The sequence below is a fragment of the Triturus cristatus genome, chromosome 12 (assembly GCF_964204655.1).
Source record: "Triturus cristatus chromosome 12, aTriCri1.1, whole genome shotgun sequence".
Taxonomy (NCBI): Eukaryota; Metazoa; Chordata; class Amphibia; order Caudata; family Salamandridae; genus Triturus; species Triturus cristatus.
The window spans coordinates 608743400-608767536 of record NC_140595.1 but is presented as its reverse complement, the minus strand read 5'-3'; the positions used below and the strand labels follow the sequence as shown (position 1 = coordinate 608767536).

The 24137-nt window shown below is 42.7% G+C and overlaps 1 protein-coding gene across 1 annotated transcript in view; it reads left to right on the top strand.

Annotated features, from left to right (window-relative positions):
* The window catches only part of LOC146776379 (mitochondrial inner membrane m-AAA protease component AFG3L1-like), a 327798-nt gene extending 304062 nt beyond the window's left edge, over window positions 1-23736 (top strand). The window contains exons 15-17 of the mRNA XM_085639724.1: window positions 10432-10632; window positions 10767-10961; window positions 20937-23736. Coding sequence (XP_085495850.1) covers window positions 10432-10632; window positions 10767-10961; window positions 20937-21152 — 612 coding nt within the window. The 3' untranslated portion in view covers window positions 21153-23736. The remainder of the gene's footprint in view (window positions 1-10431; window positions 10633-10766; window positions 10962-20936) is intronic.
* Window positions 23737-24137: the final 401 nt, after the last annotated feature.

Sequence of the window (24137 nt, the reverse complement as noted above, 5' to 3'; positions counted from 1 at the left end):
TTATGCTGGAGCTCAGGGCTCATGTGCAAGAATTTGTACCTTTGCACCACATCCTGAGCTATTCAGTCTTGAGAGAAGTGAAACCTAATGTGTCACTGTATTGGTTCCCTACCCCGACCCATTCAGATTGAAAGTACAAGGTTGCGGGCCCCCGCAGCTAACCAATGATAAATCCAGTGCTGGATCTAAAAAAATGTATGCACTTTTACAGGTTCCTATGTTCATCCAGTCATAGAAGTGAAAGGGTATTTAGCGCTGTATCAATCCTTGCAGACATAGTAGTGAAATACTATGGGTCCATGAATATTTTTTGAGCCATCCAGTGCCCATAGAGGTTAAAGTCAAAATGCTGTGTTTCCTTGCACCATTCCTTGATCCAGTCTGTACAAGGAGTGAAAGGTTATGACATAACTAAAACCATTTCCCCTGAACTAATCACCTGACTCATCCAGTGCCTGTATGAAAGGTTATATATCATTTAACCAATCCTCCCGATGACACGAGTGACTCCCCTCCAGTCCGTCAGAAGAACCCTCGTGACTTTGCCTCCAGGCGTGCATGAAACCTGCTCGGCCCTCCAGTCCCACCCTCGCAACTACTGAGCCAATTTAGACGCTGCTCCCTTACTTTATTTATTTTATTTATTTAATGCGATCTGATATATATATAGCGCAAACATTACCCGAAGGTGTCCGAGTGTTTTACAAAAGAACCAGTTACGTTACATAAGGACTTTGGATTACATGAGTTACCCAAGAGATACAAACAGAAAAAAATTGCACATGTACAAGGTGTAAAGTCACTCAATGAAGAGATACAAACAGGAAAAAAATGTACATGTACAAGTTGTAAAGTCACTCAAGGAAGAGATACAAACAGATCCAACTCTTAAATCACATAGGAATGGTAGAAAGTACAAAGGTCTACTACATATACTGGTGGTTAGAGTTCTATATATACAAATAGTAAGTTCACACAGGATTACATTTTAACAGCGATTAGGCTTGGACAATTATATAATACATATATACAAATATATATATATATATTTAAGGCAGTCCAGCAAAAAGAGAAAAACGATTGAGGGTCATCAGGGGAAGTTGGGAGGGAAGAAGGAACAAAGGTTAAAAAAAAAATGGCGGGTCCAGGTCGTGGGAATAGACGGAGACCATCTCCAAAAATGGCGGGATGCACAAAAGTCACCAAAGTCAAGAATCCAGAAGAGGAACCCAGGAACCCTTACTGTATATGTTAGTTTAAACGGCATAAGACCAGGACAATGATTGGCTTGGTCAGGTGCTGCCAGCACTGTTAAGAAGACTTGGAGGCTGTGGCTATAATCCACCAGCCTCCTACATTGCGCAGGTATGCAAGGGTTCAAGTGTGCATGTCCGGCTGGTCAGAGCAAAGCACCCGTCCAACCCAACATGCACACGTCTCCCGAAGGAGGTCTGGCAGCTGAACCTGTGTTGTCACTGACAATCATTCAAGCTCCCCCTCACCCCTCACTCACATCCTCCCGCATTCACTCTCATGCTGAAGGTGAACGTTGCCCGTGCCATGCCTCGCACTGCGGCAAAAAAACACTTTAAATCAAAAGTAAAGTAAACATTTAATATGGGGCCCACTGCTGCCTGGAGGCAGCAAAACAAACAGGAGGGCAGTGCACCCCCAGGCCAATAAAGAAACTGCAGCTACATCTGACCCCTGGGGACCTGTTACCGGGCCTGTACCCACTCCATTACAGACTTCTTTTGTGGCCCCTAGATCCATGCCGGTGCTCTGTGCCCCGGTACCGACACAGCCAGTGCTGGTTGATAATCTGGTGCCAGTGCCTCTTTCAGACCCCGAGGCAATGTTGGCACGAGTTTGACGATATTGCACTACAAAATTACAAATGTGCAACTAATTATCATGCAACCTTTCACTCTAACCCAATACCTCTACTGTGTCACACCTATCAGCAGAGGCTCCATTTTCTTTTTAGTTCAGACTCTGATCCTGTGCCGGTGCAGGGTGACTCTGAATACTGGTGATTATTATGAAGATGTTGAGGGAGGAGGCTTGCTCCTCACAATATGTTGATGATGCCTTATACCTTGATTTACAAAATGCCTGTGGGTTCATGCGTACCCTGAGACGGAGCTCTACTCACCACATGTGTCCCCAACAGAAGAAAGTGCCTTATTTGCAGTGGAGGTTCGGAGGGCAGCCAAAGTTTTAGAATTACAGTTGCACTCCATTGAGACTAAGACAAATGTTTTGACAAATCCTTTACTGCTTGGACCAGCAACATTTGGGCCCTTGGTCCAATGTAACGATACCCTCCCAGAAACATTGATTGCTACCTGATCGAAACCCAAGTTTTTACCCACCTGTTACCCAACAGGTGGCCAGGTGACTTAGGTCGGCACCTGGTGATCTGGATTTTCTCACCAAGCACCCTGTTCATGTGAGTAAAAGATTTCCTGGCTTTTGTAACAAAGTTTCAATTCTATTAAGGACACAGAGGCGAGATAATGCTATCCTGTCTTCACATTTTCTTTCCAGCACCTATATTTGAACATTAACAAACTCTCTTTCCCATGAACACTCAGGAAATCAAACACAAAACTGTAGGCAGTCACAGAGTAGTCCATTCCTTATATCCTTTGTCGATGGCAATGCCCCCTCTTTCTTTGTGCAACAGCAGTCTGTTCATGTGTGTAGATCATTCTGCCTCAGATGGGTCATTCTCTGCAAGGAAAGAGTCATTTTATCGTCTGGTTGCTAAGGAAAGATGCATATCCGAACAACATCATTTGACAAGATCAACATTTGCCAAGTATTTTTCTACTCTGAGATAATTTTCAAAGAAGACATTACTCCATGTAAACAGTTGAATACTTACCAAATAAATACCTCTATAATCTTGTGGACCTTTAAAGAGGGGTCTCTAGGTAGGAAGGCTAATTCCTGATCGTCGGGTGGGAATAATCATCTCCTCCTTCATAGAACTTTGTTATGTTAGCTAGGAAATGTTTTATTCTAAATAAAGGACTGGAGGCGAGGATTATGATCGTTTCAAACTTGCCAACCACTAGAGTAACCATGTCCGAGATTAGTTTAAAAGTAAAATTGCTTAAGTAGACTCCGTTGACCAATCTGTTGTGTTTAAGATGTCTTCCAATCTTGCACCCAAAGCGAAGGTCTTGGAAGCCATGTCCACTCTCATCGAATGTGCACCAAAAATGTTTGTATCAATTGCAGCTTCCTCCATGACCCACTTAACTCACCTAGCAATTGTGGGAGAACAAACTGCTTTATATGACCTTCGAATGGCAAAAAGCAATTGTCTCTCACTTAGAGGGCCGATTTCATCTGTCATGCTCACTTATGACTTGATACATTTAACCAAACATAGCGTTAGCACAACTCTAAAGAAAGTGTATGAGATAACTCTAGAATTAAACTTTGTCCTCCCAGATATGTTTAAAGTGACGCATTCTAGAGTGAACACCCTACCTGTTATATCCAGTGCTCTGATGTCCGAGACTCATCTGCAGGAAATTAGACACAGGGACATGGCCAGTTTTCCAGATTGCTCATTCCTTGAGGCATATTTTGTTATCCTACCAGGAAAGGAAGAGAGTGAGCACTTAGTTTACACCATAGAGGACGGAATACCGTGAATCTAACGGAAGAGACAATCTAATGCCCCTGAGTAATTTCCTGACCAAGGGGTGTTCACCATCGTGGAGGCCCTCTATAGGGAGGTGTCCGGCTGAAATTGCCATCCTGAATGTATTCACTGTCTTGTATGCTGTGCCCTCGAATGCTACATTAGCTAGGAAATTCAAAAAGTGGTCTTAGTCTGTCCCAGTGGGATCCAGACCCTATGCACACACCAACCCATCCATCTTGCCCATGCCGATATACACCTCTTGACGGTGCTATCCGCCCATGCTTTTGCAAGCAAGGTCTCAGTTTGCCTCAAAAGGCCTTCCATAGACCTTACATAATTATGGGTAATCCTCCATCTTATGAGATGTAATGTGCCCTCCAGTATCAGATTGTGAGGTTCCCCCACAGGAACCCCAAGGAGATCCTAAATTAGAGGAAGCCGGATTGGAGACACCCGGAAAAGTTCCATCAGAACTGGAAACCAGCCTTGAGATCATCACAGTGGGATCGCCACCTCTATATCTGCTTGCTGCCGCTGTACCTGTGAGGCACATTATCATTGAGAATCGGGGAAATGCATAACCTATCTCCTTCAACCAGTCTTGGAGAAATGAGTCTGTTGCTGCCACCTTCGAATACGGCCTCCAGCTGAAACACCTGTCCAGCTGGAATTCCAGATGTGATAAAAAGAGGTCTGTTGTGATAGAACCTCATTTGTCTGAGGTCATGTGGAATAGCCTCTGGTCTAGTTTCCAGCGGGTTGATGTCTTGCATGTGGCAAGAATGCCAGTCCACCACTTGTTTGGATTTCACTGGAATGTATTCTGCTGTTACACATATATGTTTTTCCAAATAATAATCCCTGAGTTTCTTGGCGCGTTCCGAAAGGGACCGAGATCTCGTCCCACTAGATGGTTTATATATCGAACACCTGTAATGTTGTTAATTTTCAATAGGACACATTGTATCTTGTCTTTCGTCTGGCATTGTACTGCAAAGGACCCCCACTAGCAATCCCAGGCAATATATGTGCAAGACTTGCGCCTGCGTGACGAGTTTCCTTCTGTGGAGAATTCCCCACACCTGGCCCTCCGCTCGTTCCGCTGGCATCCGATTCTGTGATGAGATCTGGTTGGGAGCTAATATCTCTCTCCTGTTCCCAGCACCCAGGTGTGAAAGCCACCAGCCTATCTCCACCTTGACCTCGCCTGATGGAGCCCATCTCCACCTTGACCTCGTCCATCTTCGGAATATATGATATCCTTCTCAAGTTGGGTAGCTTCCAGGCGTTGAAGGGCTCTGTAATGGTGAGGGCCCTGGAAGATTGCCCGGATGGATGATGATAGTTGACCCAGTAGCCATGCAATCTCACATAGTGATATTCTTGATTTGGTAATGGAAGACTGATCGTTGTCTAGATGGAGTCTATAAAAATCCCCAGGAAGATGATTTTCTGGATGGGTGATAAGACTATTTTGTTTCGTTGATGATTATACCGAGGCCCTCAAGGAGGCCCACTGTCGTCTGGAGCTGTTCTGACTCCTTCTGACTGAGATTCCTCGGGAGTTGATCATTTGGGAAAATGTCATTGAGTTATGACAAGACGTATGCCTCTCGATCAGAGAAATTCCACTGGCAGTTTCAGCTCATTGGTTGAGCACCATTGTGCTGAGAACAGCCCGAACAGGAGAGTTGTGAATTTCAATGTCTGAGCTCCACAAGTAAATTGTAAAAATCTACAATGAGGTGGGTACAGATGAACTGTGAGCTACAGTCCTTGAGGTCCAGATGTACCGTCCAGTCTTTCGACCTCAAGAGATCCCTTAGGAGGCGGATTCCCTACAGCTTGAAGTGATAGAAAACCAGCCACTTAAATTCTTTGAGGTTTATAACCAGGCACAGACCCCTTTTTCCGCTTTCCTACGAGTGAAATATTACTTAAGAAACCCCTGGCATGCGCACTGTTATCTCTGCTTTGACTAGGGAAGCAGCTTGTCCTGAGAAAACGAAGGGGCAGGAGCTTTGGTATGGGGAACAATTAAATTCGATCCATCAACTTTGGACCATTTGAAAGACCCATGCTTCCTATGTTAATGCCTGCCAACTAAGGAGAAAGTCTGCCAACCTGCCCCCTACTCTCGTCAAGAAAAAAGGGTGAATGCTTACCATGTACAGTGGACTGGTTGTTGGTTTTTCTGAATCCATCCCTGGCGCCCCGTTGACATGAGAAGCCTACGGAGGGGTAAGAAGCCCCTGAACCTAGTCTGGTCCTGCCATTGTTCTATCTGGAGCCTTGGCCTCTGTGGGGACTGGGTATTGGAAGTGGCCAGTTGACAAAAAGGCCCCTTTAGCCTGTCAAACGCCCTTGAGGTCAGGGACTGCTGTGGGTCCAGATTGGCCATTCCTCTGTGGGAAGGGCTCAGAGCACTTCTGTGCCGGTTGCATTAGCCTTTTCTCTAGGGTAGCCAGCACATCAGATACGGCCTTATGTGTAGATGCATCTATGGCCTCGCAAAATGCATCGTGGAAGGGGCGGTAGGACAAGTATTTCTCCTCAATGAATGATCATTCCGATGTTTGCATGATATGGCCTTGGTTTAATGCTGGGGGGATGTGGGAATCGGTGAGGTTTAAACGGTCCAAATAACACAGTCAGGTGGCTCTAATATCGGGGGCACTTCACAAACTGTCTATTCTCAGAGGACCCGGTGTAACTTATAAATCAATGCCTGTGTTGGTGTCCCTTAAATGCAGTAGTTATATACTGGTTGTATTTTTGTATACAGACCCCTTAAAAGGGGTGTTCAGACTCCAGGCGAGCAGTTAACTGCCAGTAATTGGATCAAAGGTTAGGTGTGCTGCTCCAATTCATTGTAGGAAGTCCTGTGGAGCCTTTGTCTAGCGACCGTGATTAAAGGGAGAACATCCTCCATGAGGCATTCAAACTTAGGATGCAGGCGCCCTCTTTTCGTTGAATGACTGCCCGATGCTGGCACCCCGAACTGCAATGAGGGAAGGCCACGTGAGGCGCGCCAAGAGCGTTTCTGTGGCCCACTTACAAAACAGTTATTAGTCACAGTACATTGATTAACCAGTAATCTCACAAAACAAAGAATCTAACAAACTAAGTGTCTACTGTAATAAAACAGCCCACGCCCCATATGGAGTGCAGGGAGCACTTAACTGCGGCTGCTGGAGCAGTGAAGAAAGAGGCGGTTTGACGGCGATATGGGCATATGAGAAATGGACTGTTCTATGAGTGGCTGCAGTTTTGTGTTTACTTTCCTGAGTGTTTATGGGAAAGAAAGATTGTTGATGTTTAAATCTGGCTGCTGGAAAAAAATGTGAAGAAAGGAGTGCATAATCCTCGCCTTCCGGTCCTGACCTAGAATTTCATCGTACAGGCCTAATTCATATCCTACCTATCCCCCAGATAGAGTATCGTAAGGAATTAATTCCTTTAGCAAACGTGTTTTCTTTTGCCAGCCTAGCACTGAGATTTGTAAATGCATTCGGTCTATTGGGATCGTATACTTATGGCTTTTAGGACATGGGGAGTGAGATTGTCCCCAGGGTCCTATAGAACTATAGGACCTCTCTGGCTCGGACAATCCATGACAGGCAGGACGTGGCCAAGTACGTTATCTGCGCAGGCTTGGATACCAAGGACCGCATTGGCACTGCAGTCGTTACCAATGTTGTGCTTTGTCAACAACCTAGATTCTCTGTCGATGTCCAGCATTGCTAATGGATATGCCCTTGGATTCAGTCTTGCTTCTTCATCCTCTGCAAAGCAATTTCCCCATCAGTTCTTGAAATTTAGAGGCTAGTCCAGGGGGTTGGCATATAGAATTAAACATGCCTCCGAGCCAGTGATGCAGACAAAACAATTCTTTGAGGGCTGGAACCGATAGACAAAGTGCAGGCCTACACAGGCACCTGTTCTGCAATTCCTCTTCCCCCAGTACAGCGGCCAACAACCCAGAGAGGGGGCAGGATCAAGCACTTCCTTCTGGGTTGGTGATCACATCTGACAGATAGGTCTTGCAGATTTTCAAAAAGGTTACATCCTGGCTTTTCTCTCTTCACTGCCCATGTTCCTCCCACATCTGAACAAATCTCAGAAGAGCATGTCCATCCCGTTATAGCCTATTGCTCTCCAAGGGTGCCATTCATAGGGTACCAGATACTCAGAAAGGAGAGGTGCAGGGGGGTATTATTCTTGCTACTTACTCAACCCTAAAAAGGACGGGGCCTCAGGCTTATCTTGGACCTCAGACCGCTGAACACCTTCCTGTGGAAAGACAAGTTCAAAATTCGGACATTGGTTCAGATCCTCTGTGCCTTTGGACCCGGGAAACTGGATTGACTTCCATGAGACATATTTTCATACACCCGTATTGCATTTCCGCATGTGTATCCGGACGTTCAAAAGTGGGCAAGAAGCATTTTCAGTTTGCCATGCTTTCCTTTTCACCTCTCTAGCACCATCAGGTGTTCACGGACATTCTGGAGGTGGTAGCTACTCCTCTTCAGAGGTCCAGGAGTTCCTGTTTTCCTGTACCTTGAAGACTGGCTCGCCGCATTAATTTGTGGACCACCTGTTGACAACGACTGATCGCCTCACATCATTGGGGTCTACCACAAACAAGCCTAAGTTCCACCTGATTCCATCACAGAGGCATTGGTGCAATCTTGGACATACAACAAGTCTGTAACATTTGGGCTATGATTCCAATGGCTTGACTGTGCATCCAGGTGAGGACGGCTTTGAGGCTGTTGGGCCTCTTAGCATCATGCATTTTCCTTATCAAATACGCCAGGTGGCACATGAGAGCCCTGCAATATAACTTGAAGTTCCACTGAGCCCAGCACTGAGGATCCCAATCTGTCTTGTTGACCCCACCGCCAAAACAAAAGCAGACATTGGTAATAGACACTTCAGTATTGGGTTGGGAAGAGTCACCTGGGGAAGGTGGAGATTACAGGACTGGTGTCGTCTCCAGTTGAGGTCTGGCTCCACATCAGCCTGTTGGAGCTGCAGGCCATTCATCTGGTTTAGACGGGGGAGGTTGGTGCAGTTTCTTAGGGATAACTCTACTGACATGTGCCACTGCAACAAGCAGGGCAGTGTGGGATCCTGGCTCCTATGCTGAGAAGCTTTGCTTCTCTAGAGGTGGCTAAAGCGCCAGGGCACCAACCACCTGGCATGATCACTCAATGCCAGAGCAGATGAACTGAGCAGACAGTCAGGCAGAATAGGCATGGTACCTGCAGCCTGAGGTAGTGCAGGGCATCTTTGACTGCTGAGAAGAGGCCCGACTAGATCTTTTTGGTCCATTGGGAATGTGCAGTGTACACAATTTTGCACATTGGAGTTTCTGCAAGAACACTCATTCGGTGACACCCTACAGCTAAAATGAACAAGGGACTTCTCTACGCCTTCCTGCGACAACCTTTCCTGCCCCGAGTTCTGAAGAGTATCAAGAACAATTTGCCAAAGAAATCCTAGTAGGCCCAGATTGCCCAAACCAAATGTGGTACTCTGAACTCCTCAGCATGAGCATCTGTCATCGGATCAGTCTACAATTTCAGGAGTACCTCCTGTCTCAGCAGCAGCGGAGGGTGCTCTGTCCAAATCCATGCAACTTACACCTTCATGCGTGAAGATTGAATAGTGCCAATTTATTACTTTAGATTTGCTGCCAGAAGTGGCAGATGTCATCCTCGATGCCAGATGCCCCACTGCAAAATCCATTAATGCTGGGCACTGGGGCTCGTTTGTAACCTGGTGTGGAGCCAGGGACTCTGACTTCTTCAAGGCAAAGCTGTTGGTCATCCTTTTGTTTATTTTTTCTTGGTGCAGCAGGCTTGCAGTGGGCCCCTTGAAAGGTTATTTGTGGCCCATTTGGCCTGTCTAACTGCCAGACCAATTGTACTTGCTTAAATCAACTGCTGTATTGATATTTATTAAACGTTTAACAGATATGTTCCCTGCCAAACTGTTTGTGATGGATCCTACCATCACTTTCTGGCTGTGGTGTTGCAGAGAAAATATAATTTATATATCAGATTGGCTGCTTTACTCAGCTGTGGAGTTACTGCTCAATATCATGACAGTAGTAGGTGGCGACTGTCAAAGTCTAATATTATTGGCACTGCTAATATGCCTTCCATGAGAGGGATGCCCTCTAAAGAGCAGAGCAGCGACATCCTAGTATCATATTGTGGGTGGGAGCCTATCTAATAAGAAATAACAATCACAGACATTTAGCTGATGTAGACCTTTTATCAACAAAGTTCAACTTCTTTGGACATGTCTACCATGAAAATTATCACCATGGAATATAAAAAAATAAGCTTGACAATAGTTTAAAACCCGGTTTCTCAATTAGTATATCCTTTTACAATGTACTAAAGGAAATTGGCACATGACTTAACCTCACACACCTCTGCTTGTCCCTCTTTATTTCTAAAAGTGAACTCAATTCTCGGAGACACTTTTGTCTGTGCATCAGCAAATTACAGTTCCTATTCAAATCCTGATAAATTGTGAGCCTTAATGTGGAACACTATTGAAAATAATTGATAATAATTAATAAACTGTAATAGAGAGCCGATAAAGGGTGGTACTACGGAACTTGACCCCGTTTGTTTAGGGATAAGAGAAAAAGATCACACAACTTTGTACAACAGTTTCTTTGAAACCCTACTTCGTATTTACGAAGCTGTTCATATTAAACTTTTTTCCTCATTCCCATCTTGTAGGTATCCATCATCCCAAGAGGAAAGGGATTGGGGTATGCTCAGTATCTGCCTAAGGAGCAATATCTTTATACACGAGAGCAGTTGTTTGACCGCATGTGTATGATGCTGGGTGGAAGAGTGTCTGAGCAGCTCTTCTTTGGAAAAATTACAACAGGAGCCCAAGACGACCTAAAGAAAGTTACACAGAGTGCATATGCCCAGGTAAATCAATATGCATTTATTGTCCACATGCAGCTGGAGTGCTAATTGCACAGGTAGCTCATGTGTTTGTGAGTTGTGTGAGGACATGCAAAATGGTTCCGAGCAATGCCTGTTTTTGTATTTCACAACTCTAGGTTGTTCAGTTTGGGATGAGTGAGAAGCTTGGTCAAGTTTCATTCGACCTTCCGCGGCAGGGAGAGTTAGTAACAGAGAAGCCGTACAGCGAAGCCACAGCAGAGCTCATTGACCAGGAAGCCCGTAACTTGATCAGCTCCGCCTATGAGAGGACCTTAAAGCTTCTGACTGAATGCCGTGAACAAGTGGAAAAGGTAAAAGACTCTCTCCCTTCTTTTCCATTACAAATGGTTTTATGTCTTACTGTTTTAGTTGCCGCATTTTTTACATTAGTTATATTTGTTACATTAGTGACATCTGGTATGAGAACCATTCATTCTTAACGTTTCTATGGCTTTTGTTTTCCCCTGCTTGGACTCCTTGTGCATTATACTCTTTAGCAGATTTTCTGGCTTCAAGCTGCAAGCCCATAAATGTTGCTCCTTGAGAAACCTTTAGGGCCATCAAGTTATTTACAGTCATCTTTAGCTGCATTCAATCTGCTATCTTGAAAGGAATTTTTTCATTGGCTCCACCTTTGTTTTTGTGCATGAACCTCCCTTCCTTTGTCTGTGCTCCCCATCATGGCATGTTTAGTATTCAAAAGCACAGTATATCGTCACCCATGGGCAGGCTCTCAGAACACTGTCGCCAGACGGAAATATATTTTTCAAGATAACAATGCCTGTATGTATTTTTTGTTGAGCGAATATGAATAAGAACCCCGTCTAGAAGCGCAACTCTGCTGCACTTATATTTTCTCTAATCCTTATTATAAATAGTAAAATATAAAAATAAAGGAAACTGATATGAATGAAACTATAAGGGAAGTACATGGATACCCCCAGCATCACATGATACAAGCCAGTGACTGTTAACTTTAGTTCTTTTACTAAGGCTTTTTTCTTTATTTTTGTTGTTTAGAAAGTATCCCTCATAACAAGGATACACCTTTCTTTCAAACTACATTTTTCAGCTTCTCAAGCATCTTTTGGCTTCCCTCAACTTTTTTTAAGGCCCTTTACCATTTGAAAGCGTTGCTGTCTATAAATAAAATTTCTTTAACAGTCTTTTTCTTTTTAGACTTTGCTTCTCTGGTTTTCTTAATATTATAAAATGTAGCATCACTGAGGAAGTGATTTTGTTTCAGTACCTACAATGACACAATGTCTATAATACACATCTTTCCCCTGCCCAGCGCAATCACCGTTAACCCCTTCAGTGCCCGCCCCTTTCCCCGCCCAGTGCCGGCCGTTGCATTAGCGGGCGGGGTCTATGACGAGCTGGACTCGTCATGGGCACAGCGCCACCGCGGCCCATGACGAGTCCAGCTCGTCATGGGCACTGAAGGGGTTAAGTAATCCTTCCACCACACGGCAGCTTCTTGGTACTGAGCCATTCTGGATGAGTTGAAGTTGTTCCTTTATACTCATCACCAATCTAACTTCATTTTGTTGATATTTGCTGTATTTGATACGATTAATCACTTCCCCTTGATCTAGAAGCAAAGCCTTTTTTAAGGCCTTCAAAGAGTGTGCCAACCACATCCCACGATCTGCTATCCCACCACCAGCCGGCAAATGCAATGCTATCACCTACTTCTACATGGAGAAAATCAACAAAATCTGATCTGGCATCACCCATTCATCATTGTCATCCACTCCTTAACCTATATCCAGCTGCCACTCCGCTGCTTGGTTATTATTAAATGCTGTCTCACACAGACCTCTGCAACATTCCGAATACACTCGCAGCCACCTCCTACAAAGATGACATGTTTTGCCTCTCGATTATCAAGTGTCAGCAAGGAGAAGAACTCACTCCCCATACCCACATTGCCAACGTCTCGGTAACCCAGGACTCGTTCCTGGACAGACTCAAAACCCTGAAAGATCTTCCCCCCTCTGAAAAAGATACACTTCTGACCTTGCTTGCTTCCATTCTTTAACCCGCCCTCCGTTTGTGAGAAAAATCGAGAAGGCAGTTGCCAGCCATCTACAGGAGCAAATTACAAAACTAATGTACTTCAAGATCTTCAGTCAGGGTTTAGACCTTGCTGCAGTATTGAAATTGCCACTCTCCAAGCAGTCAAAGATGCCCTCTTCCTCAATGACAAAACAAAACCCTGGTCCCGCTTCACCTCTGTGCAGCTTTCAACATCATCCAGAATTGACTCATACCATGAAAATTTGCATGGGCTTCACTGGGGCAGTCTTAAAATGGCTCACATTCTCCCTCGCCAACCAACTGCAATTCTTTCAGATAGGAGAAATCAGATCCCTTATTCTCCCTATCATCTGCGAAGTCCCCCTGGGCACTATTGTCTCACCCATCATTTTGTATCTTTTTATGGAACCCTTTGAAGCCCCCTTATGGACATTAAGATACAACAGTATGCCGACCACTCCCAAACGTAACCTCAAAATCTCCTCAACCAACAATATACAGAGACTCAAAGTCTGCCTCAAATACATCCAGACCAGGATGTTAACAAACTATCTTTTCGGCCACAGTGCGGGGCATTGTCTGAATCAGCCATGGCTCTCCAACTTAAAGCTCTTATGGGCTTAACACCCCAACTGACAGAACAGGCTCAATCCCTTGGATGCATTCTCTGCTCCATCCTCTCACTCCAAGAACACAGTGCTAAGAAGACCAAAAAAGCCTGGTTCCCAATCACTCTTCTGAAAAAAGTGGACCTTTTTCTCCCAGGCTAAAACTTTAGAGCCCAAGTCCTCTCCCTCTTAAATGATGGTAATACCTCGATCACTGACATCCTAGAGACAACCCTTGGTACCCTGAGAGGGATCCTTCATTCAGCAGCACGGCTCATCGAGGGGCTGAAGAAATTGGACCCCACGTGATCTTCATGTTAAAGAATCTACACGGACTCTCCTTGAAAGCCCGGATCATTGTTACAGTCAGCTGTATTACTTATACAAGATCCCGTAACCAAGAAACCTGTGCACCTAGCTAACAAACTAACAATATCTGGAGGTCAACGCCTAACGAGGAGCTCTTACATTGCCAGAATAGAAATTAAAATCAGAATTTTGCAGCCTTCGCCCCTTGGATCTGGAAGAACATCATGGCAGCACTAAAACCTACAATTGTGGAAGTAAAAACATACCCCTGTAAGCAGCACTACCTCAGTTAGGCTGAATTCTCAACAGCTCCACTAGCTCTACCTCCTCTCTCTGTGCCCCCCTTATGTATCCTCCCTGGGACTTGCCCCCTGTCCAGCACTCAGTTGCTAGCCAACTGGGTCCATGCTTTACAAATGCGAAAACACGCATACATAGATACATAAATGTATTGTCTAATAGCAGTCAACCTGCAGGGTTCATTTTTATGTTAGTTTTCCTCCTTTTTGTCTAAACACTGCATGCCTCCAACTCTCCTGCTACACCCTTCTAAACAGATCCCTGTCCACTGTAAGGTCCCACAGGGCTCCTTCATCTTCCCGTTTTATTTAACATGCAGCAGCTTGTAGTCATTATTCAATCATTTGGTGTGGTTTCGTGGGTGATGCTGATACTGAGCTCATTCTGCATTCCCACAACCACTGTCTGAGTTTCTACATTAATCAACATTCTCTGATCCCATTTACACCCAGACGTGGGTGATAAGCAAGCTGTTCAAATGCATTGCAAACAAGATGGATAGCGATAATAGACCATGAAAATCTGTGTAAACATTCTTTTTTACCCAAGAAAAGAGGATCTTCACCAATTCATGTCCCCAGAATCAAATATATGGGATTTCTGACATGGACCTCTCCTTAAAAGAGCCGCCCAACTCAGTGGTGTTGTCCTGTTTTCTCCAGTTGAGACTCCAGAGGAAAATACTACATTTTATATCTCCAGAACTGTGAGATCTGGTGATCGGTGCTTGTATCTTGGCAAGTTCAGAACATGGTGGTGTGGTTAGTGTTTTCAATGTCCGTAAACTTGACCATGTTTATGAGCATTCTCGTAAGCTTCACTTGCTTCTAATGGTGCAGCATGTAATCTTGAAAGCACTCTGGTTAGTTAAACATACTTTTTATGGGCTCAAATCTAAAGGTAGTATGTAAGACTTAGTCCTTATGTTTCTTCATGATTTGCTAGGAATCCAATCCAAGTGCCCGCAATGGTCAATGGTGGTAGGGCCTTTTCAGTGAAAACTTAGCAAGCAAAGGGTGCTCAAATTCGAGGCAATCGAGAAGAAACTAACAACCAGAAAATTACAAAGAAACTCCGCTTACTAATAGACATATTACACAAGGATGAAAAGAAACTGAGCTGAGGTCTGTTTAAGGAAGCTTTACATTACCCGAACACCAAAATTAGTAATTGCAAAATAAAATGAGAGAAAAAGTGCGTCAAAACTAGTTATTTTATTTTTAAATATGAAAAACATAATCATTTTCAAAGAGTGCTGTATAAATAATTCTACAGAAATGCTAAAGCAATTACATTTCAATTAAAAACAATTATAAATCCGCTGAAACTCTCACAAAAACCTTAAAAATGGTCCCTGGTCAAATATTGATCCTATATAGTGAATAGTCCATCCCTACAGGATTTAAATGCACTTTGTCTTGACCAGTGGCACCAGTTAACAAGTCGTTATCTTCTGTTATGTAGATTAGTAGAGTGCATAATCACCCGTGAGGGTATCCAGAGGCTTGAGCAGTTGAGTGAGCGTATGGCCTCCACTGAGTTATTGGAGGAGCTAGGTCTTCAGATTCTTGCGGAACTCAAGAAGAGGCCATGATATGCTGAGGGAGGTCGTACCATGTTTTGGGTGTGATGTAGGAGAATGAGCGACTTCCTGCTCTGGTTTTGTGAATGCGGGGGTGAGAGTGAGATAGAACGTAGGTGTCTGGTTGGCTGGTAAAAGTGTATGAGGCTGTGAAGGTATGCTGGTCCAATGTTGTGTAGGGATTTGTATGAGTGAGGAGTTTGAATTGGCTGTGTTTGTGAATGGGGAGCCAGTCGAGCTCCTTGAAGTGCTGTGCGATGTCAGTGCGGAAGGTTTAATGCGAGTCTTGCGCCAGTGTTCTGGACGGTCTGGAGTCTTTGTAGGAGTTATTTGTAGATTCCTGCATATAGTGTTTTGCTCTAGTTTAGCCAGCTTGTGATGAGTGCTCAGGTGCCGGTCCGTCTGGTGTTCTGTGGCAGCCACTCAGATATTTTGCTGGATACATTGGATGTGAAATTAGGAAGCCCTCACTATGTTCACTTATGCTGTCATGGTGACTTTGTCATCTAGGATGATCTCCCAGGTTTCTTGCATGGTTGGTGGGTGTTGGTCCTAGCTCCAACAGCCATGAGGTGGAGTCCCATGGGTAGGTCTTGTTTCCAAAAATCAGAACTTCCTCCTTGTTGAAATGAGATTCAAGCAGTTTTTTCTCCTCCAGTCTGCTACCATGGCCATGCAGCTGATGACGTTGGTTCTGGAGGTGGTTGTCTTGTCTGTCAGGAAGAGGATGAGTTCGGTGTCATCGGCATACAAGATGACATTGTACCAAAGTGGGGCTGAGGAACAATCCCTCGGGGACCCTGCAGATCAGTTTCTTGGTCTCCAATGTGAATGGTGGCATTCTAACTCTTTGGATTTTTCCCATGAGAAATAAGCAGATCCATGAGGGTGTGGGTTCTTGGATGCCTATGTTGTGGAGTTTTCTGATCAGTGTGTTGAGGGAGACTGTGTCGAAATCCATAGACAGGTTGAGTAGGATGAGTGCTGCTGGTTCTCCGTGGTCCAGGATGGTCCTGATGTTGTCAGTGGCTGCAATGAGTGCTGTTTTGGTGCTGTGGTTCTTTTGTTGAATAAACCAATGTTTTGATGGATCAACAGTAATTTAGGCCTTCATCTGGACATCAGTAGACACCGATAAATGTTGAAGACAAAGGGATTCCACCAACGATTGCTGAGGGATCTAAAAATAATTATAACAGTTGTAGAGTGCTGAGCACCTTGGGTTATTTCGCTCTGTTTGCTAATCTAGTGTTGTTTCTCTAAACGCTTCATTATTCATGGTCTTCATTAGTCTCAGAGCTCTCAGATTAATGAAAACAAATAATAGTACTAAGGGTGCTAAGCATTCTACAACCGTTATAACTGCTACCCTGAGGAATAGTTGGCCCCACCCTCATTCAGAGTGCATTTGACACCATATGAATTGATTGTGTAAATAAAAGGCACTGTATGTATAGCACACTTTGCTGGGCCTCAAAACTCCACACACCTGAAAAAAACAAATCACAGTCAAAACATCACAGACCCCAAATGAGTTCATTAATTTAAAAAACACTGATTCACGTGTTATTTTTAATCAAATATGTAAGTATATTTAGTAATCGAACAAAGAAAAGAATCAATGAAAGAACATAGCGTGAATAAAGAATATCCAAGTAAACCATAGTAAAATCAGAGAAGGGCGCCAAAGCAAATGAATGAGGTATAATCCGACTGACAACAGTGTAATAAAAACTCTATATCCATACAGTCAAAACGGTTAAATAGATCTATGGGCTTGTATTAAGTTCATAAACAAAATTTGCACTACTTGATTTTTTTAGTTCTTTACATTGACTTCAAACCGATACTTCAATTCATATATCTCGACCCTGCAGTTCATCGTTTCAAATCTCACTGCCGCCTCCATTTTTGTTTATTTATTCAGTTTTGTGACAAGAGGTGATAACAGAAGCTCCAGTCAGGTGACATGCCAAGTCACAATGTTCATAGCCCAGGTTCTGCCTTCTACTTTGACAGAGCCCAAGTCCAAAACTTAGGAGACCTCTTGGTTTATTTTGATTTAAAAATAAAGTAAAATTTGTAGAGTGGAGGGTCCTGCATTAGAAGAGGAAAGCTATTTAAAATTTAATAAAGGGTCAGCATTGTCTTCTTGCTATAAACATGCCCTAATCATTTCTGGAAAGGCTTTGTGCTTAGAAAGTTTTACATTTGTATTTATTTTCCGCTTGCTTTAGCGCCTGAAGTTTTATAATAATACCTCAGTGTCATTTTTTTCTGTCACTGCAGATTAATGGCTGACCTGTTTTTTGCCTTTGCTGGGTTTATATTATGAGTGTCATATGCTTCCTCATTCCAATTTGTTCACTTACATCCTGGATACAGACTACTGTAGCTGTCTCTTAGAGTGTATAACACTACCACATGATAAAAAGAGAGCAATAGTCAGCTGCTGACCATTAATAGTTGTCATTAAGGGTTAATCAACAAATGTACCAACCATTGGCAATTGAAGCTGCCGGTTATAATGTATGGAGTTTTTTTCTCTTTACTGTATGAGTCTGCGACTACCACAAGACAGAGTCAGTCTCTGGAGACACCTTCATGGCCATTGCAGCTGTTGTGTGAGCTGTAGACAGTAGTGCCAGCACAAGCATCAAGGCCTGGGACTCCACTACCACAGCGTGGCTGGACTCACTCTGCACCAGCATCTGTGGCGCTCTGATACCAAGTTCTTTCCGCCTATACTAACCTCATGAAGAACACTATAATACTTTTATTTTGAAGATGTGCGCACATGCTGGGGATTCGTATGAGAGATTATTTTCCCTGTATGCCACTGGTTTTTGTCTCTTTTTCCTTTAGTTTATGTTAGTGCAATGATGCAAGAATCAGACAGAATCACTCTGAGCCACAGAAGCGGTGTTTATGCTGTACTCTGTGGATTGGCCACACCTTGAGGTGCATGTTCCAAGTTTATTTCATGACCCAAAGGGTCCACTGCGGCCCATTCTGTTCTCATTCGACCTTTGATTGATTGCTAGAGCACATTACAGATCTTTCTGAGGCTGCTGTGACTGGGGCGTCCCAGGACATTGCAATATGTGCTTGGATTGTAGTTTCGTTAGTCTGATGTAGCACAGAAAACACATTTTATGTCTTGTTATATGGATGAGTGTGTGATCAGCAGGTTTGGTGGTGCTGCTGTCATTTAGGATACCTAAAAATGCTAAGCCTTAGAAGGTTTCTGTGATATGGTGTGTATGCTTTTGCCTCTGCTGCTCCAGAGTGAATGCCCCATCCTGTGTAATGTAGCTATGACCCAGAGGTGTGAGGGTGTAGCTTGCTTGGTATTAGGTTTCCTGGTTCCTATGAATCCTGGCGTAGTCTGTTTCTGCGGCTAGCAAATTTTACCCAAACCTCAGAAATCCCTGCAGAGCAGGCCATTGACCCACCATGTCAGTCCTGTTCAAGTGGCATTCAAATTTACTTTTTGCTCACCACAGCCTGTATGATGGGGAAATGGTTTAGCCCACTCCAGCCATTGACTCTCTTCAGTGTGAGTGAGCCCATTCTATTCTTGCATACGTGTACAATGTACATCTGCTTAGGAAGTACTTCATTTCAGTCCGGGCTGGAAGGCAAACCTCTGCTTTAGTTGATCCTTTCAGTCCGTTTTGTGTAATGTATTTTTGCAATGGGTAATTTTTATTATTCATGTATTTTTCACAAAAACGTGTGCCCCACCTTTAGACAGCAGCATTTAAAAACCATAATCTTTTGTTCACCAAATACAGAACTGTTGGCTTTGCTAGTGCTTCTTTACCCAGACTGTCAGAGACATATACTTCATACAAGCAATATAGAAAATAATTTGTACCCCTGGGGAAATGTACTGCCATTGTGTTCTCGTGAAGAGACTTCACTCGGTCTCATATATTGTGTCTGTCAAATCAGAGTATTGCTTTACGTGTAACCCTGCAGCCAGCAGTCCAGGGAAAGGCCCTTTGCTATTCTAAACAATGGCAATGCTGCACTTCATCAGCTCCTGGCTTAGTGGGTACATGATGTATTTGTGCAGTGTTGTATGTTAATATTGTAAGTGTTCTGGGTCTCCGGAACATCTTTTTTCGGAAGGTAACTTGTAGTTGAGGGACCATTTCTAGACCTAGGCACTTTATATCCCCATAAAAGCCTAGCTAAGTGTGCGTCACTTTCTTTAAACATTTTCACCAGATGAAACATGAAAATGCACTGGAGAACATACAGTTCTCAGGATATGATATAACTGCATCTTGGATGTTTTTGGATGTGCAATTCGATGGAGCACAATTCACTAGCACTGGTCCCAGTGGCAAACAGTGCCTTCGGCTTGGGGGAATCCCAGTGCTTTGTGCTTTTGTCACCTATTCCACTGTGTTTTATTAGTCAAATGTTGTGAGACTGTATAGTAAAATGGAAAATCACTCTACCATATTGCCTGCCATCTATGCTCTATGCCCTGGGTCAATAGTGTGCGTTATTAGCGAGTGCTTCACTCTGTCTTAATGAGAATGATCTGCTGGGAGAGCTGGATTTTTAATTTGGATGCTGATTATAATCAGGATTGTATATTATTCAATAAGTACATTTGACATTTATACATTTCTGATATATTTATGGAATCTCTTGTGGTGTCAAGGCCAATGATATTTTAGATAATATTTATTAATGGATATGAGAATTGTTCTGAAAGTTATTAACACGAACAAAGAACATTAATAAAAATCTCTAAAGTTTACTTTGTGTTATTCATCTAAGACATACATAAAGATATGTTCAAAGGTAAGTAGTCTATTTGAGGACCTCCAATTTATCCACTACATCATATTTCTGCAAAACATAGGTATTGTTGTTGAGCTTAGTTGCCAAATGCTTAACCTAGACATGGTGACCATTGTGGGCTTAGTTCTATAATGGGATATCCCCCCCTCGCCCCCCAACTTCCAGAGGGAATACGTTGAATGTAGCTTACTTTGCAAAGTGTGATTCGATAGCAATCTATTTTAGTTAAATTGTGTGCTTCCAATCATCTTTAATTAAAATGATTCTACAGTGATGCGTATTTAGATTGCCTGGTAATTAGCCTTCAATTTAATCAGTGGCACATTACTTGAACTTGTTGACCCCTCCTGAGAATTCTTAACTAACTCTGCTCTTGTGCATTATAAGTTATTTTTGATTCCCCATTTTGAAAAGAACGTGGCGTCTCGCATAAATGTCAAATAGTAGATCCTTTTTTTGCTAATGGTCTTCACTCTTCTGGCGTTAATTAGCCCACATAAAAACCTTAATAGCTTTGATTTATTCCCCCCCCCCCCCATTGGATTACCTATACCATGCTCTAAATATGTATCTAATATTATAAGAATTATTATTTACAAACTTTGTTTTCTCACATACAGGTTGGAAAGCGTCTACTAGAGAAAGAGGTGCTTGAGAAAGCTGACATGGTTGAACTTTTGGGTCCAAGGCCCTTTTCTGAGAAATCCTCATATGAGGAATTTGTTGAGGGGACAGGGAGCTTTGAAGAGGACACCTCCCTTCCTGAGGGCTTGAAGGACTGGAATCAGGAGAGAGAAGACACCAATGGAAACAAAGCTGTGGAGAACCCATCTTAACATCTAGAGCATCAGAAGGCTCATTTGAAGAGTTAGTGGAGATACAGATGTTGGCTTGCATTTAACATCATTTGTATTTCTTGGTCCAGTCTCGTTCGCTGCCCTTTGCTGAAAGTATGGACATCTGCAAAGCAGACAAAGACTGAGCAATCATAGTAACTATGTCTTAGTAGTAAGCAGTGCTTTGCAGATGTATGGCTTGGTAGTGCACATACCTCTTGACAGAAAGGCAATGCGATTATACCATTGCAGGGTCGATAACGAGACATCGGCAGGGAGCCCTTGGTTTCTACAAACGGCAGTATTTCACAGCTCCTTTTATGCTGTGTGTACTATTTTTTGAGTAGATAACTGTGAGGTCCAAAAGCCTCCTGAAAAAAATTGGTTCACTGCAAATGTTCTTACTTTCCAGATTGTGAAACATATTAGGATTGATTGCTAAATGATATTTGGAGTGGAAGAACAGGCCACCTAGCGTGTCATGCTACACTTGATTGGCCGTTCTGAGCGTAAGCGCAATTTGAAACTACGTTATTCAACAAACTGAAAGCACAGCCTTATTGGATGTTCCTGAAGATCTGTTGGGTTTTCTTTGAACGGACTGTATCTTTGCACTTGGGACCATCACCCCCGTGTGCCTTTTTTATTAACTCTACATTCCAATGAGAGCTCAATCCTACCATTTTGTTTCCTCCAGTCTGAACAGGTAGATATCCTTGACTGAGTCAGAGTATAATTGTTTGTCCCAAAATATGTAATAGATGTACCTTTGACTGGAGTATAGCCTGTGTTAAAGGGAGGATTTTTGAAAAAAGACATAATCCTCACACTGAGTGCAGTTTTAAAGGTTATGCTGTTACAAGAACATCTCTGGAGATGCGCTCTTTATTTGAGACTGTAATAGTTTTGTTAAGCAAATTCAGCCAGTTTGAAGCCATCCTTTTGTCTCTTGTGTGGTCATCTTTTCTCTCACATATTGGGTAGCTTTGGTCATCAACTCGACTCATTTAAATCAACTCATTTAAAGAGCAATTTTATTGCTTGTAGCAGTTTTCCAGTAAGCTTAATTTAAAAGTAGTCATACCAACCCTCCATTTTAGCAGGATAACTGCTGTCTGGTTTGTGCACCAGAAGGAATTGAAAAATTTAACATTAAGGTGTTCTTTGTTTTATTGGACACATGCAAAGAAAATACCTACACCCTTTAATCTAAAAACAGAAAAAAATATAAGGTGATCACACCTCTTATTCTCACTACTTTGGCTATATAATTGCCTGTTGAACCTACAGAAAATACTGGAGCTGGAGAGCAACTGTAACAAGTAAATATATATTTTCCGTACTGCAGTTTGATGCATCTTTATCTGAGCTGCTGCCTTAATATACATAGAAATATGTGCTCAGAATTTCATAATTATATTTATTTCTTCAAGAGATAAACTATTAACATTTGAAACGGACACCCTAAATCCTAACCAGTTTGTTCGAACCAATCGCAGAATGTTTAGCAAACTAGTTTGGCTAAACACTTCCTCTTAATATGGATTATATACTATTATGGAAAGAACGCATAGACAACTGTGTGATTAACAATTTTGATGTGAATCTTCACTTGCCCTACCCAATACATATTGGTCTAAGAACTATGTTCTAAAATTAGAGTCTAGCCATATCAAAATGAATGCCGCAAATCGTGTTGTATTCCTGATTACATGCTAAATAATCTTTCACCAAAATTAATTTGGAAGCTGTCTGAATTCCTGTGAAAATCTGTTGACTACAACACTTGACTTGAAAGTAAATCTAAACTGAGAAGCATCTGTAATAACAAAATTCACATAAAGCAATTAATTAGTTTGACATCTTGATGTGAGGGCATATTTGCTCCACATAGCATTTAGCTGTTCTAGGTCCTTTCTGACCAATTTTAGCTGGTTTATGTAATGCTAATTATCGGGGAGAAAATATCTGTAAAATGTTAATACTAAAGTTCTCTGTTAAATTACATTTTCATTACAAATATGAGCTGCAGATGTAATTAGGAAACCTTAAGACACTTGCTAAGAATACACTTAACCTCATATTTAAGATTAGATCATACAATAAACTGAATGTATATGACAAGCCATATGCCTACTTTATCATTGATGCAGCATCAGAGAAATTACTGCTATAGAATATGTAAGCACTTCGGGTTTGGTAAATGTGAGTAGAATAGATAAGAGAGTTGAGCTGAGCCAACTGTGTGCCTGCCTTTCTTTCCCCCCTCACTCCTCCCATGTGTAGCTTTCTGTACATTGTTAATATTCCAACTGTTTTCCAGTTCTGCTGTGATCAACTGTGACACTATTTCCACTGATTTTCTGTAAATTATTGACATACATCAAATTTCTCTAGATCCTTTATGACTGACCGTAGTTACACCAGGCTGAAACAACTAAGCTCTCCTCTTCTGCAGGGATCCCGGTTAGACATCTGCTTTAGATGCCCTTGTATGCAATTTGAAAGTATTTTTGTAACTACGATCGCTGCAAATATTTATTTTATGTAAATGACTTATTTGAATAAAAGTCATTTATACTAACGTTGTGATTTGACTCTCTTGCTTTTATTTTGAATTCCAGCTGGAATAAAGATGGTTTCCTGTGTCTCACAACTTTAGCTGATTTACAAGTGACTTGGAAAATCACGACGATAGGATATAGACATGGTATTAGCCAGAATGATCAGGAACTCTTCCATGGAAAGAAGACTTTTCCTTTAAAGTTAAATGGAGCTTCTCCTTCTGAACCTCACTTTGGTGACCGAGCCTGCCCTCACCCATTCATGAACAACCACCTCCAAGCACTGCCTTTTTTGTCGGTATCAGGATAGCTGTTAATTTGCTGCCTAATCTTTCTGTGAAGGGGCAGTTTTTCAATTTTTAAGTTCTAATTGACAACAAATTAACTCCCTGCAGCACTGGCCATTTACAGCGTGAGTCAA